Source organism: Vipera berus, assembly GCF_964194415.1.
Source record: "Vipera berus genome assembly, chromosome: Z".
NCBI lineage: Eukaryota > Metazoa > Chordata > Lepidosauria > Squamata > Viperidae > Vipera > Vipera berus.
The window spans coordinates 107,162,634-107,180,199 of NC_138205.1; the positions used below are offsets into that span (position 1 = coordinate 107,162,634).

The window sequence follows — 17,566 nt, forward strand, 5'->3', positions numbered from 1 at the left end:
CAAAATGGTTACTTCTAATTTTACTGCAAAGGATAATTTGCAAAATTTAATTAATATCATTTTAACATGGAACAATGTACTATATTAGGTTCCTTTTTTTAAAAAAAATAAGTGTATTTATTTTTTATCACCAAACATAAAATAGAAAACACAGTAAAGGAAAAACAAAAAAATAAAAAAACAGACTAAACTAACAACAAAAAGAGAAAAATCATGTATACAAAAAAATAAATACATAAATAAAGCCAGATACCAAATATATCTAACATTAAATACAGGAAAAAAAATCCACCTGGGTTAATGCTGAAAGATACATCAAAAATCTAATGTATTTCCCTCCCCTTATATAATGTGTCTACAAACAGTTATAAACTTCTCCATCTGAATTTAGCAAAAATGCTATTTTATATAAACAAATATCCCTGATATGGAAGTTTATTTGGAAATCTATATTATCACCAAAGATAAAATATAAAACACACACACACACACATATATACATACATACACACACACACACTACTGGTTACTCAAAGTTAAAAATATATTACATTAAGTTCTAATTAACACATTATCAGACATTGTAACGCTATCTATAGCTGCCTTAGAATAATGTACCAGTGAACATGAAACACTCTATTGTAGAAGACTTGTTTTTTAAAATAAATATGTATGTTTTCTTGCATGAAAGTCAGTTTAGTTTAGTGGTTAAAGCACTACTCTAGAAAGGGGAGATTGTGAGTTCAAATCCTGCCTTTGCCATGAAAACCAGTTACATGACACTGAGCCAATCACTCTCTATCAGTCCAACCCACCTCGCTGTTGTAGGGAAAATAGGAGGAGAAAGGTATATTGATATGTTTGGTGCCTTGAGTTGGTTGTAAAAATAATAAAGATGGAATACAAAATAAATAAATGTATCATCAAATAAGAGTTTACCTTTTACTGGACAATATCCAGTTAAAGAGTCTTTGTCCACATCTGGAGTTGTTCCACACCAAAGTCGTTGGTGTTCGTCATCATTAACTATGCATTCAGCATACCATTTATTCATATACTTGAAAGGAAATACGCAAGGTGCTCCAAAGGAATTTCCTTCTATAGTGAATAGAGCTATAAAAAAATAAAACTTATTCCTGTTAGATTGAGAAGTACTAAAATGAGAGTAGAAATGTTATGCAAAAATGTCTCAGCATTTAATTCTAAGGCATGCTTACAGTTCATGCACAATGCATGTAACCATGTTTACTTCACTCAGGGAACAATTTTCAGAATTTAGGTTTCAGAATACATGCCATTTTTTCTGATGATGTAAAACAGAGGTCCCCAACCCCCGATCTGTGGACTGTGCCAGGCTGCAGCATGCCAACAACTGGTCCACATAAACAAGCAAAGCCCCATCCATGGGATGCAGGCAACAAACAAAACTACGCACTCTCCAGTCCATGGAAAAACCTTTCTCCATAGAACCGATCCCTAGTGCCCAAAAGTTTGGGGACCTCTGATGTAAAAGACAACAACACTACTATATTAAAGAAATACTAGGTAGTAGTATAATTTAAGGCTATATCTTGAGTATGCAATTTATTTCAATTTTCAAGTAAAGAGATTCAAAGAGGAGGAAGCAAATTCAGCAAGAAGGATTAATGTTCGGATATTTACCTTCATATTTCTGGGCACACAAGCTCTTCTTTGTTCCATAGATCTTCCAAACACTTTTTGTGATGGGGTTTTCTGATAGTATAACTCCATTGTTAGGTCCATTTGCAGGATTTAAAAACAGATCTTTGCTTTCAGTGACAAACAGTGTGTCATTTCTGCATTCCCATTTCTGTAATTCAATGGTTTCATTGCATGGGGACAGTGTAACTGGAACCATGTTTGTTTTTGAAGGCACACTCAGGCATAACTTTACTGCCATATTCAATAACTGATAATTGGATACCCACTTAAAATTTTTCCATTCATTATCCTTGTTGCAGGTGCCAAAGGTGAAGGAATGAGATTCTTGAAGTGTTAGGCAAAGGTGAAGATTTTCATTGTATATCAAAAAGGTGTCACTATCTACAAATGAATCAAATAAGAGTAATAATACAGAATAATCATATTGATGTATTATACATAAATATATCCATGAATATAGTTTAATATGTTTGGCTTCTTATTGCATTTCCCATCTATATACAATTTAAACATTGAAACAATTCTACTGTAACTCAGATGTAATCTATTTAAATGTAGTCCTTTGTATTTTTATTCTTATTATAGTATACAAACAAATGGAATTTTATTTTAAAAATGTATAAGAATAGAATAGAATAGAATAGAATAGAATAGAATAGAATAGAATAGAATAGAATAGAATAGAATAGAATAGAATAGAATAGAATTGGAAGGGTCCTTGGAGATCTTCTAGTCCACCCCCCTGCTCAGGCAGGAAATCCTATACAATTTCAGACAAATGGTTGTCCAATCTCTTCTTAAAAACTTCCAGTTGGAGCATTTACAACTTCTAGAGGCAAGTTATTCCATTGATTAATTGTTCTAACTGTCAAGAAATTGTTCTAGCTGTCAAGAAAATGACTTTATAATGTTAACTTCTAAACTATTATTTAAATGAAATCAATAATTACAAAGAATGCATTCATAGTTTACTGTTAAGAAAATAGTATAAAAACTAACTATAGAAGTGTGGCATTCTTTTTAACAGAATAAAAAGTAAATTAAACATTGAGCATTTAAATATTTGGATTTAAATACATATATTTAAAAACAATTTAAATAATTGAATAAATATTACCTGATATTTGAATAGCTGGATGAATGAAAAATAAAAAAATTAGGAACAAAAAAGTAAGCATTTTAAACAATAAAATATTCCAGAAAACTACCCTGATGTTAGGAACCAACTGAGGTACCTTCTTTTAAGGAACATCTTTATATATGGGCAAAGTAGAAAGAAATATTTACTTCCGCCTTCAATCTTACGAAATGTGTATTGTAATAAGAAGTACTATAAATAGTATTTGGCTTCTACATAAAAGACCTATGTCCACAGAAATGTCTTCAGGAATTTATAATTAATATTAAATACTAATCATTTATATATCTATACATGCATACAGTACATGCCCATTAAACTATTCTCTTTAAAAATAAGAAACTTTATATATGAAATGAAATACAAAATACTATTTAGTCAGTCATTGATTCGCAAAATTTGAAAATATATGACAAAAGTAAAATCAAAAGGATGATATAAAACAGGGCTTTTCAACCTTTTCACCCATTGTACCACTTTTAGAATATGGCAATATTCGAGTACCATCAGTCACCTAGCAAGGTGTCAAAAACTTGATGACCACAAAAAAAAAGAAGAAAAAAAGTGATGAAGTACAGGTAGTCCTCAACTTACAACAGTTCACTTAGTGACTGTTCGAAGTTACAATGGCACTGAAAAAAGTGCCCCCAAGCCACAGCCGAGCAAGACACCTGCCTGCCCGCCTGGCAGTGCTCTTTCTCCTGTCCGAAGTTTTCATTGTTGTGAGTATTTCTGTTGAGGATTGGCAGTGGGGGTGGGGTAGGGGGGTGCTTGGTTTTTATCCCCCCCCTCCATCTGCTGGGTGGTTGCAGCAGGTTCTGGTCACTTCACATGACCCTGGGACACTGTGACCATCATAAATATGAATCAGGTGCCAAGCATCTGAATGTAAATCACAAGACCCTGGAGTTGCTGCAACATTCCAGCTGTTTGGCGCTTCTTCTGGGCTCAGAAGTGCCAGGATCAGTGCCGAGCTCTAGCTGGAGCCTGGTGCTGATCCTGGCGCTTCTGCTGAGCCCTGACAGCCCTGCAGCTCCAGCCATCTCTCTCAAAGGCTTGTGTGGTGCTGCCACCAGTTCAGCTCATTCCCCTCCCCCACTACCACTTTTCTAGGATGGTCATGTACTACCTGCCAGGTGCCAATGTACCATAGGTGGTACCCGTACCACTGGTTGAAAAGCCCTGATATAAAATACTAGGATAACAAGGATTTTATTATAAAAAATATAAAAATATAAAACACCACCATGATGATATTAATTACATAAATCTAAAAATACTACAATCTATCAAGTAAAAATACATATGACCTAAAACAAAATAACTTACATGTAATAAATATGAAGTATTGATTTTATTCATACTATTATCCATAAATATATGACACAATCAGAAAGATGTCATAAATCCTTACTTTTTGTGATAATTCTTTTCTTTATTATGCCACATTTGCACTGTTTGTTGCTTTTACCTCATTCAGCCACCAACTTTCTATAATTCAAATTCAATTTCATTTCTCATCTTCATACAATTCTTTGTGATATACCAAAGAGGAACACTTTTTTACTCCTTTCCAAATCTCATTCATTCAATATTACATGCTGTTCCTTTTTCAAAACAGCTTATCAATTAATATCATAAATATTCAAGTATTAACAAAAGATTAAAAATGGAACAATTAATGGGAAATAAAATACAATCAGCCTAATAAGTCACTCCTTGCAAGCTCTTCATTTCCTGAAGAGTGATATATTACCTATTTGGTCAGATATAAGCAACAGTATTTTGGCTCAAAATACAGTTTCTGGATTAAAGAACTTAGGTCACATAGAAAAACTTGGAGATACTGCTCAAAATGTGCCCAAACCCACCATTGCTGTTGTTACTATTAACATTAAATGAGTCACAAGTTAAAGGTAAAGGTAAAGGTTCCCCCGCACATGCGTGCTAGTCGTTTCCGACTCTACGGGCCGGTGCTCATCTCCGTTTCAAAGCTGAAGAGCCAGCGCTCGTCCGAGGACGTCTCCGTGGTCATGTGGCCGGCATGACTAGACGCCAAAGGCGCACGGAACGCTGTTACCTTCCCACCGTAGTGGTCCCTATTTTTCTACTTGCATTTTTACGTGCTTTCGAACTGCTAGGTTGGCAGAAGCTGGGACGAGTAACAGGCGCTCACTCTGCTACGCGGCACTCGGGATTCGACCCGCCAAACTGCCGACCTTCAGATCGACAAGCTCAGCGTCCTAACCCACTGAGCCACCGCGTCCACCATTGCTGTTGTTACTATTAACATTAAATGAGTCACAAGTTATAGTGATATAAATAATTTTACTGACAATTAAGGCTAAAAATTCAGTCTGCTTGTTCCTTTTTTTTTTACTAAAACACATTAAATGATAGTCATCCATGGATAGTAATATCTACTGTCTTGGATTTCTATTCCTTCTACTGACTCAATAGAAGGAGAAGGTACCAGTGTCTCCATTGGGCGGTTGAGCTCCTTTGAACTATCCTCCTCCTCATATAAACTGTTTGGATCATCCCTCCATCCTGGGACATCTCTTGGGGAAGAAGATTTGAAGGGGCTTCAAAAACGTTGCCTTCAACTTTATTCTTCCTTCTTCTTTCCAGGGTTAGCAACATGTAAGCTTTTTTGTCCTATTGGTTAGTCTTTATATGACATAAAAAATTCTATAATTGTAGTTTGTGGGGTACTTTGAGATCTAAGACCTGTTTCAGGACGTCTCTCTTTTTTCCTTGAGTAAGTGGGGTTTCAAATATGTCACAATCACTTTTTAGCTGAAAGCCGCTGGGTTGGCCATTTCATTCTGAACTAGCATCTTATGTGTCTGCAGACTTAGCCCCTGCTGCATACATAAGGGCATACACTACTCAACTTTTCACAAAAAGTATTTTGTAGCCATTTTCAACATTATGGGTGGACTAGATTACAAGCAGAAAGCATAACATGCCTCCTTCATTGTTCAAAGTTCAGTGATGTTATCTGTCAAAGCAGATGTCAAGTGCTGTAAAACACAGAAAGACAAACATATATACTATTATTAAATAGTAAGATGGACTTAAATCTTTATGTGCTTTATATTTTTAAATAATATGTTGATTTAATGACATGAGTTTAGAGAGCTCAGGAAGATATCCAAAGTGGTCTTGGTCTGCCTACAAGACATTCCCATAAATATAGGACAACCATGCCGTAAGCTAAAGGTCACCAATTCTAGTGCTTGAGATTCTCAATACTGAAAAAAGGGGGTTGTTTGTAATAACTTACTCCTGCTATTCATTTAAGCATTCTGGGTCTGTAGTAGAATGGTAATCTAACCAATCAATTTATTTCAGGTGTTGTTGTTTGTTTGTTTTTTTGCATAAATATAAAGAAAAGCCATTGGACTGAAAAATTGCTATGATAGACAGTTAGTGGTTAGAGAGAGATCCTATCTCTGATTGACCAAGCAGATCTTCTAAGATCCAACAGAAAATATATTATCCTTGGAATACAGAGTTAATTGGATATATGCTCTGTTCCAGATAGGAAACCAAAAATAGACAGAATCACAGCAATGGCCTGACACTATCCACCCCCCCAAAAAATTGCACTAATTGCTAGGAAAACGATTCATTTCTAAGTGCTGGGATGCTGGATCACAGAGCTGAAAGAAAGAATGCTTATCTTCATTACCTTTCATTCCCTTGGCAATTAAGTGGATATTTTACTGTCATTGCTTTATTCTAGTTTTTTCATAGGTGTTGTTCTTTGCCCTAAAATTTCTTTAATGAAAGTTAGCATGAAGTGGTACATTTGTTTTACACTGAAAATTTGGACTTTGAACTATAACTACCCTTGGATGGGTCTGTAAGAGCTTCTGCTTATCTATTTGCTTATGACACAAATATGGGAAAGGTAGAACACCAGTGTGCAACCAACAAGGAGAAAAGTCAGATACATAAATTTATAACTGTATTAGAGGCCTACTGTATACCCAGCAAGTAGTCCAATTGATTGAAAAGTGACTTCTTTGCTGACTAAAGGCCGAAATAAATTAATCTATCTGAAATATGACCACTTTAGGACCCATCTATGTAATCTTGAGCAGCAGCTGATCTTGAGGAGGGTTCCACAAGCACTTAGGTCTCATCCAATGAAGGGAGAACCAGACGCAAGCTAACTAGTTCTGGTGTTGAATTGCCTTATGTTCTATGCATCTGAAGGAGAAATAAGCCGTGTAGGTTGTCTGTGGAATGTAAAATTCTAATATGTATAAGGTCAGGGTACCAGGCAACAGTGATTTTATTGCAGATAGTGAAACAAGGATATTTCCAGGCTGTCCTACAATAGGATGAGAGCATTAAAGACTGAATGTCTCTAGTTCTATTCTATCTAGAATATAATCTCAAGTCTGAGATACCAGATTTTAAAGATGAGTTCTTTGCAGTAGTTTGGAACAAAGTGAATGGACACATTCTTTCATAATGTGGAAGGCAGACCTGGAGTGAAATAAAGGAAGGGTTAGGGTTAGGGTTAGGGTTAGGGTTAGGGTTAGGGTTAGGGTTAGGGCTAGGGCTAGGGCTAGGGCTAGGGCTAGGGCTAGGGCTAGGGCTAGGGTTAGGGAAGTTACATGTTACACTAAACATTTAGACAGAATATTTATTTCTGTGACCTCCAGGTGCTGCTACCACTCTCAACACCACCAATCAAAATGATCAGTGTTGATGTTGGTAGGAATGGATGCCTAGCAACCCCCAGAGGAACTCAGGTTCCCCATCCTGCTTGGAGAAAATTCCTGAAAGCAGGAGCACTAGGATAATGGCACAGATACTTTGGTGAAGTGGTAGATTCTCAGTTGATGGAGTAGTGGGACGAGGGGGGGCAACATTTGGCTATGGCATAGTTTTGCAGAAATTGGTGCTTCTGAAGGAATGCCTGTTTCCTGCCTTGAGAATCTGAACCACAAACCAAAGATGGGCAAAGATAGAAAGAGAGAAGTGAAAGTGGCATCGAAAAGCTTCCTGGAAAAAATGGGAGCAGTTATTTAATATGGCATGAATGATAATTTTTTTCAATGAGTGTTGTAACAGATCAAATTATCATTTGACCTATGCTGAACCCTGTCAAGACTGAGTGGTTCTTAATTTGGGTGCCTTTTATTTCTAGGAACTATGCCATCTTTGGTGCTGGGTGGGATTGCACATCTCCAGACAGACCCAGTGCCTTAACTGTGGATCCTCCCAGATTCACAATTCTTGCTTGGGGAGCAGATGGTATTTGTGACTAGAATGTTCTTTGCACCATTTGAAGTTGTGTGCCAGTTGCACACATTCCTGAATAGAAGGTTCTGCTTACAATCACTCATGTCCTAGTAGTTACTCTAGACTGGACTATTATAAGGCATTCTACATGAAGTTATCCTTGACCTACATTCAGAAGCTCCAGCTGATGCAGAATGCAGTGGCACAGACAGTAATGTGTATTCCTAAGACAGACATATCATATGCATACTACATACTACAGTTTCCTTCCAGGTCCAATTAAAGTTGCTGGTTTTAACCTGTAAAACCCTTCATGGCATGGGACCAGGTTACATGAGGGGCAGCCTCTCCTCAATTATATGACCGTGGTCCATTAGATTAGGCAGGGAGGGCATGCTGTGAATACAATCTGCCAGGGACCTACATTTTGTTGATCCCAGGAAGCAGGGCTGTTCTGCTATGGTGCCCACCTTATGGAACATTCTCTCCCCCTCCCTGACATTATGTTAGTTCCATCTCTTTTTATGTTCTGGAAGTCCTTCAAAACTTGGAAGTGCCACCAGGCCTGGGGAAATGGAGACTTGTTCAGATTGCTCTATCACTGAGCATCATTCTCTCTCTGCTTTCTATATATACATATTAGTTTCAATTAAGCTCTATTTTTATACTATATATATATATATATATATATATATATATATATATATATATATATATATATATATATATATATATATATATATATATATATATATATATATATATATATATATATATATATATATATATATATATTGTTTTTAACTGATTATTTTACATTACCCAGCACATACCTAACACATTTCTTCTCCTACAACAGTAGGAGACAGTGTCTGTATGTTTCCTAGATATATTTTGGAGGGAGTAAGCCTTTTTAATGGAATATGAGTCAATAAAATTTCTTTGAACTATGGAAATTCATAATAGTGTTTCATATCAGTTATCTCTGTGGATTTGTTAATTTTATCATCCCCATTATATGACAGAGCCCAATAATTCCTGGTTAGTTATGTTTTGTTATCTACATTTCAGATGTAGATAACAGCCTGCATGATCCTTGTATGCTTCCAAATTGGCTAGTTTTGGAATATGCATGTTACGAATTCCATAAGAAATGGAATAGAATTAACAGCTTGTATTATATTATCTTATGATATCATATCATATATCATATCATATTAGCCTTACAGCTTGTAGGGTCCCCCATGGAGCCATCTCTGGATAGTTTCATCTTCATAAATTCAGATGAAAAGCAAACAATTAAGCACAGCAAAATAAATAATAGCATAGAAAGAAATCAATAGAAAGAAAAGAAAATGTTTTTTTAAAAAAATAAAAATAAACTGGGAATATTGCAATAAGTAGGCCAAATTAAAACCCTTTTGCTTATTTGCAGAGCAGTCATAACCTTCCAGCCCTTATGGTCATATGGAATATCATTTTAATGAATTTTCCAGATGTAATTGTCTATGAGAATGACCTTGGGAGACAGGAGGAAGAGCTTGTCTCAGGACCACCAAAATTATGAAGAAGAAAATGAGTAGTTTTAAGTATTCCAAAATGTTTGACTGACTGGCTAACATGATAGTTGTAAAATTGCTTTCCTTCAAAGGAGGAGGAATTGCCAGCCAGCCATTGTGGCAGCATTCTACCTATTTGTAGGAAAAGGTGAAGGGAGCAACAAAGTAGTTTTTTTGAAGGTTAGGACCTGCACATAAATGTCCTTCCTTTGCTGAGCTCAGATTCATTCAAGTAAGAATGAATCACAAGAACTGGAAAGAATATATTCGGAACATGATTGGGCTTTAAATTAAATTGAGGCAGGAGGCTCACCAATTTTCATGACCTTTAGGACCTAATTTCCAGCACAAACCACTAGACAATCAATCAGGTAAGGAGATAGGAATAAAGAGAAAGAAGAAAAACTCCAGTGCAAAGTACAAGATGTAGGAAACATATCAGGGCCAGCTACAAAGAATTTAAATGCCTACACACTAATGCTCAAAATTTAGGGAACAAACAGGGTGAACTTGAAATACTAGTACATGAGGGCAAATATAATATAGTGGCCATCACAGAAATTTGGCAAGATGAAACTCATGACTGGAATGATAGAAGGATATTAACTTTTCAAAAGAAACAGATCTAACAAAAGAGGAGGTGGAGTTGCATTATAGAGATCACTCCCTCTCTACAAAGATGCACACAACAAAGGATGGTGTTGCAGGAACCTTAGGGGAGTGTGATCATGCCATATTAGAATTCAACATGAAACAGACAGAAGCAACAGAACATAAACAAACCAACATGTTGGGCTTTAAAAAAGCTGATTTTAACAAACTCAGAGACAGCTTGTAACTGTTCTTCATATGTTTTGATTACCTTATCACAAAATGCAAAATATTTCTAGTTTACAATTCTCTCTATAGTCTTCATTCTGTCAAGAAACTGCTAAGCCCTTTCTTTAGTTCCTTCCTTTCTTGTTTTTCTTTTTTTAGTGGTATTGAACTGAACTGGGCTTTTATAATTGTACCATTCTGAGTTTCCCAAAGTTTTTGAGTTGATTTCTCCTTTAAGATGGTATCCTTCTTTAATGATCAAAACTTCATTATTAAAAATATAATAGTTTTACTGATTTTGTAGCAGCCACCAAAAAGGAATGTGTAGGACAGGAGTTACCTGAAAACTATGGAAAGGATTTGAAAAAACAAAGCGCCTTAGGCAAAATAAGCTCCATAAAGGGATAGGTAGGACCAAGATAATGCAAGATCTGTTGAAAAATAAATGAGTCCCACTTAAAGGTTAGCAAGATATATCAGCGGTAGAAGCAATGCTGCCAAATTAGGGATCAACTTAAAATAAAGATTGACATAGTCTAAGAAAAACCATTTATCTTTCAGAATGCTGTGAAGTACTCTCAAGACAAAATTGACTGTACTTTAGTTGAATCCATCTGAATTTTTTCAGAAGGCACTTGAAGTGCTCTAATGCAGAAAACCAAATACACATTTCTCAACCTCAAGAACTTTAAGATGTGTGCATTTTAAGATCCAGAATTCCCCAGATGGCATTGAAGATTTCCTCAAGTTTGACTTATATGAAAAACCAGTTCCTCAAAATAAATTGCTTTTAAATAAATTATCAAGAACTACTGATAATAAAGGGATGTGGTGGCTCAGTGGGTTAGAATGCTGAGCTTGTCAATCAGAAGGTTGGCAGTTTGGTGGGTCGAATCCCGAGTGCTACATAACAGAGTGAGCGCCTGTTACTCGTCCCAGCTTCTGCCAACCTAGCAGTTCGAAAGCACATAAAAATGCAAGTAGAAAAATAGGGACCACTACGGTGGGAAGGTAACAGCATTCCGTGCGCCTTTGGCATCTAGTCATGCCGGCCACATGACCATGGAGATGTCCTTGGACAAGTGCTGGCTCTTCGGCTTTGAAATGGAGATGAGCACCGGCCCCTAGAGTCAGAAACGACTAGCATGCATGTGCGGGGGAACCTTTACCTTACTGTACTCCAGAAATTATGAAAACTATGAATAAATAATTTTAGACATAAATATTTTCCAAGCACAGCAGTATTGCTCTGTGATGAAATTTCCTATGGCAAGAATCAGAAATAGTTAAATATAAGTACTCCTCTTTCAAGAGAATCAGATTGTAGGCTATTTCCCATTGAGACTAGCTTGGTAAAGACAGAAGAACTCTTTAGCAATCATTCTCAGAATTCAGAAATGAGTAGAAAGGGAAGTGATTATAAAGGCTATGTACTGTAGAGAGTAAGCATCATAGATTATATTTTAAATAGGGAACTATTTTCTTTTGACAAAAATAAATTACTAGTAAGTGAGGAGGAAGAACAGAATATTCTTCCGTATGTTTTCATTCATACATTTGACATTGCATAATGACACTTCACAAGCATTGGGATTCAAACTGTAAGACTGATCATGCAAGTGGAAGATTGTCAGCAGGAAGAATCTGTACTTCCCCTTTCCAAATTCATCTGCGTCATCTAAGCTCATCTTGTCATCTACAACATAGATACAAGTAATACTCAACTTATAAACATTCATTTAGTGACTTTGAAGTTATAACAACACTGAAAAAAATTATTTACACTTACAACCATTGCAGCATCCCATGGTCATGTGATTAAAATTCTAACACTTGGCAATTGACATGTATTTATGATGGTTGCACTGCCTGGGGTCACATGATCACCATTTTTAACCTTCCCAGCCAGCTTCTGATTAGTCAATGATGAAGTTAGATTTGCTTATTAGTTAAATTATTCACTTAACAATTGCATTATACACTTAACTGTGAAAAGAAAAGTTGTCAAATGGGGGAAAACTCATGTAACAATTGTCTTGCTTAGCAATTCATTTGTGGTTGTACATTGAGGACTACCTACCTTCTGTGCAATAATACAACTTTTATTGACTAGTCCAGCTGCATAAGTTCAACTTCTGAATTCTCCTATGTGCCGGGAGAAGAAGTGGAAGGAAGTTCAAAGCAAGTACTGGAGTATTCCCTTCCCACCTGTATTTTCCTGAAGTACTTTGAATAATTCATTAATACTCAGACTTGGATTTGAGTGCCTTGACATATTAATTCATCTGGTATTTCAAGTAGGCCATCTCTGAATGTTGAGTTAAACCTCTCTCATTCCAACCCACATCCTGAGCTAGTAGGTAAAATTATGTGAAATATTCCCACATCAAATGCTTAACCTGTGATATATGTCACAGTTGAGACTCACTTGCTTGACAAATCCTCAAAATAGTGTGTCATAACATTCCTATAGACTGACTTCATGAAGGTGTGCCCACTACCTTCTTTCATTAGACTATTTACTGATTCCTAATGGGAAAGTTGCCTGGTCTCAGGGAGATGTAATATTATAAAACAAAGACAATATATTTATTTGGTTTTTCATCATACTTCTCTGCCAAGACAATGAGAAAACTGTTCTGGATGACTCTGGCAGCAGCTAGAGGATCAATGTGAAATATGTTTGGAGAGGAATTATGTTTGTTTCTCTGCCACTAGTTGTCTAGTCCTTTAATAATCAGTAAACAGTAGACAATTGATTCTAATTCTAGAGCAACCACTGGTTCCTCAATTAATAATTAGAGGGTCCATAGCCATCCTGCTAATTCTTAATTATCTGCAGAAGATGGGTGTCTTCTCATAGCAATGGCAGTAGGTAAGGGCAAAGAAGCTGTTTGTAAATCACAGTATTTGCTTTCATATAGTTTAATGGGCAAATGACAAAGTCTTTCAGACATTCAATAATAAAAATCTTTATGGCAAATTAAAATGAAATATGAAACAGTTGATCATCCTCTGTGTAAAAAAGCAATGTTCTCTTCATAGTTTTAAATTTCATTGTTCAGTGCTTCATAGCTTTGAACAAGCAGTTGTTAGCTGTTGATTTTCCTGACATCTCTGCCCAGAGCATTGCTGGATCTTTGCTGAACTCTTAGAGTGAAGGTAATGCTGGTTGACAAATTCTACAAGTTTAAGTTCCCACATTTGGAGTATGTTGGAATATGCTGGAAAGAGCTATGTTACATGAGCCTAAGCTTTAAGAGAATACTGGGAGCAACAGATTACATGAAAAGATGTCATGGAGGAGAGGACTTGGGATGGTCTGAGATAGGATACCAAAGACCTTAAATTGTCTTTATATCTCTAACAACAAATAAACTTCTTTCTAATTGCTTGGAGTAGGGCAATAATTTTCAGCCAGTTTTCTTTTTCTTATTTCAGTCAATCTTCTTATTTCTTAGATCTGTATATATAATCCGTATTTCCCCTTTCTCTGGTTTCATTCTTGAGCCTTTGATAATAAAGCACTAATTCAGCACTAGAAAATGCTAGAACACGTTGTTCTACCTAAAGGAACTGTTGGACATCTATGAAGCAAGAACTTTCTTTTTTTTTTTATTGAAAAGTTTTAACATACAGTTTATCTTTAACAATCCCCCCCTCCCCCTCCCCTCTCCCTCCCTCCCTACCCCTCCCCCCCTCCCCCCCCCGACTTCCCAGAGCTAAATACAAGGTATAGAAAAGAAAAACAATCATAAACAAGCATATGCTAACAACCATAAACTCTAAAATCCATCACTCTCTAGCTTATACAGGATAATACAAATCTTAATAATATTAAATATATATAGAAAAGGAAAAAGAAAGGAAATAAAAGGAAATAAAGAAAGAGAAAGCGAAGGAAGACTTATTCAAATGCAACATGAAACTTCTTAACCCTATATTTGTTCTGGATGTACTCAACCCATTTTCGCCATTCCATAATATAACGTTCTTGCGAGTGATCTTTCAGATAAGCCGAGATCTTTGCCATCTCTGCCAGGTCAGAAACCTTTAAAGTCCATTCTTCTATAGTCGGCAGTTCCTCTTTCTTCCAATACTGACCTATTAAAAGTCTTGCTGCCGTGATTAAATTCAACATCAACTTAGTGTCCACAACCGTAGCATCCGTAATTATTCCCAGCAGGAAGAGTTGCGGACAGAACTTTATCCTTTGCTTGAAAATCTTCTGCATATTCCACCAAATTTTTATCCAAAAGGCCTTAACCTTTTTACAAGTCCACCATACATGAAAATATGTTGCATCTTCATCACCACACCTCCAACATTTTGGTTGATAGTTCGGATACATACTTGCAAGCTTTTTAGGATCTAAATGCCATCTATAAAACATTTTATAAAAGTTCTCTCTTAGATTTTGAGCTTGTGTAAATTTTACATTCCTCACCCAAATCTTTTCCCACGTGTCTATTGTAATAACTTCTTGAATATTTTGGGCCCATTTTATCATACAGTCCTTAACAAGCTCTGTTTCTGAATCAATCTCTATCAATGCAAGATATATCCGTTTAATATGTGCTGGACCCTGATTTCTGATTTGCTTTATCAGATTTTCATCAGTCATTGTAAAACCATTTTTCTGATCTTCTTTCCACCTGGCCCGTAGCTGAGTATATTGAAACCAATTCTGAACAATCTTCTCATCTCGCAAGACACTATATGGTTTCAAACACCAGATATTTCTTTCCAAGTTTAGAATCTCCTTATACGTAGTCACATCATGTTTGAAACCAGCATGTATATTTTCTATTGCGTGTTTTGGAATTGCCCACAATGGTATCTTGCAGTCTAGTTTATGTCTGTACTTCCTCCAAACTCTCAGCAATGCCTGTCTTAAAATATGCACTCTAAACACATTATCTACCTTCTTATCATACAACAAATATGCATGCCAACCAAACAACAAGTCGTGGCCCTCAAGATTTAATAATCTCTCTTGTGTCAAATTGATCCAATCACTTATACCTACTAACGCAGCAGCTTCATAATATAATTTAAAATTAGGCATTTTAAGACCACCTCTTTCACGAGTATCCTGCATAATCTTAAGTTTGACTCGTGGTCTTTTCCCTGCCCAAACAAATTTATTGATACCTCTCTGCCATTCCTCCAAATTAGAATCTTTCTTAAGAATCGGTATCATTTGAAATAGAAACAAGAATTTAGGCAGGACATTCATTTTCACTGCTGCAATTCTTCCCAGTAAAGACAATTGCAATTTTTCCCAACTCTCCATTTCTTTTTGGATTTTTCCCCATAATTTTTCATAATTATTTTTATATAATTTTGTATTAGAGGGCGACAAAAGCACCCCCAAATATTTGACCCTTTTGACAATCTCAGATCCAGTTAACCCTTCTAGAAGGGCCTTTTGCGATACTGTCATGTTTTTGGCCAAAATTTTAGTTTTTTGTACATTAACTTTAAATCCGGAAACCTTCCCATATTGCATTATTATCTCCATCAGGTCCACAACAGAGCTCTCAGGCTGGGTCACTGTAACAACCAGATCATCTGCAAACGCTCTCAATCTATAATCCTGATCTCTAATCCGTATACCCTTAATTCTTTCCGAATTTCGTATTTTTACCAATAATATCTCCAATGTTAACACAAATAACAAAGGCGATAGCGGGCAGCCTTGCCTTGTACCCTTCTCAATACTACAAGCTTCAGTCAAGCTATTGTTAACTATTATTCGGGCAGTTTGTTTTTGATATAATGCCCTAATTGGTTGCAAAAATTTATCCCCAAAATTCATTTTATCTAAAACTTTCATCAAAAATTGCCAATTCAATTGATCAAAGGCTTTTTCAGCATCTAAAAAAATTAGCGCCGCAGGGATCTGGTTGTTCCTTTCCAAAAATTCCAACACATCAACTATATGCCTCACGTTATTTTTCATTTGCCTACCACTAATAAACCCAGTTTGATCCCCATGAATCACCCGTTGCAGAACCCTCATCAATCTATTAGCCAACACCTTAGCAAATATCTTATAGTCTGTATTTAGTAGTGATTTCGGTCTATAGTTTTTTACTTGAGTAGCATCTTGGTCTTCCTTCGGAATCAAAGAGATAAAAGCAGTTCTCCAAGATGGAGGCACCTTTCCCCCTCTCTGGATTGTCTGGAACAATTCCTTTAACGGTTTAACCATCTCTAATTGTAAATTTTTGTAGTAGGCCGCAGTCAGGCCATCTGTACCTGGCGCTTTGTCAACCTTCAACTCCTTAATTGCTGTAAATATTTCTTCTTCTGTAATCAATTGATTAATCTCCTCTTTTTGTACTTGCGTGAGAACCGGGATGCTAGCATTCTCCAAATACTCATCAATATCTTTTTCATTAATCTTCTCCTTAGCATATAATTTAGAATAAAAATCCACAAAGGCTTCCTTAATAAAGTCCTGTTGAAACACTACCTTCCCCTTATGTTCAATTTTGTCTATGTTAGAAGCCCTCTGCTTTTTCCTTAGTCTATAAGCTAGCCATCTACCTGGCTTATTAGCATTGCAAAAAGTATTATGCCTGGCAAACCTCAAGTTGGTTGCCACTTGATCAGCCATTAATTTATCAAATTGCCCTCTTAATAGCTTGATAGCCTCCTTAGTCTTCACATCCACTGGATTCAAAGTCAAGGCCTTCTCTTTTTCCTTAATTTCATTCTCCAATTCTTTCCTTCTAGCTTCCAAAGTACGTCTGCATTTATTATTCATATATATCAGCACCCCTCTCATATATGCCTTGCTAGCATCCCAAACCATGTCCATAGACGTATCCTTATTCATATTAATTTCAAAAAAATCCTTCATCCGTTGTTTACATTCTTCCACATTTTTCTGGTTTCTAAACAAGTTCTCATTTACGCGCCACGAGCGCCTATCTCTATTGTCCTTATTGATCTCTAACCATACTGGACTATGGTCAGAAATAGCTCTTGCACAGATCTTTACCTTCTTAATCCTAGAAAAAAAGTCATTAGTCAGCAAAATGAAGTCAATCCTAGAAAAAGATTGATGTCTATCAGAAAAAAAGGTATAATC

The 17,566-nt window shown here is 36.1% G+C and overlaps 1 protein-coding gene across 1 annotated transcript in view; it reads right to left on the minus strand.

Annotated features, from left to right (window-relative positions):
- The window catches only part of LOC308678155 (macrophage mannose receptor 1-like), a 61,557-nt gene extending 58,507 nt beyond the window's left edge, over positions 1–3,050 (minus strand). Inside the window, exons 1-3 of the mRNA XM_081345095.1 lie at positions 2,801–3,050; positions 1,663–2,064; positions 940–1,113 (exon numbers count right to left, since the gene is read on the minus strand). Coding sequence (XP_081201221.1) covers positions 940–1,113; positions 1,663–2,064; positions 2,801–2,861 — 637 coding nt within the window. The 5' untranslated portion in view covers positions 2,862–3,050. The remainder of the gene's footprint in view (positions 1–939; positions 1,114–1,662; positions 2,065–2,800) is intronic.
- Positions 3,051–17,566: the final 14,516 nt, after the last annotated feature.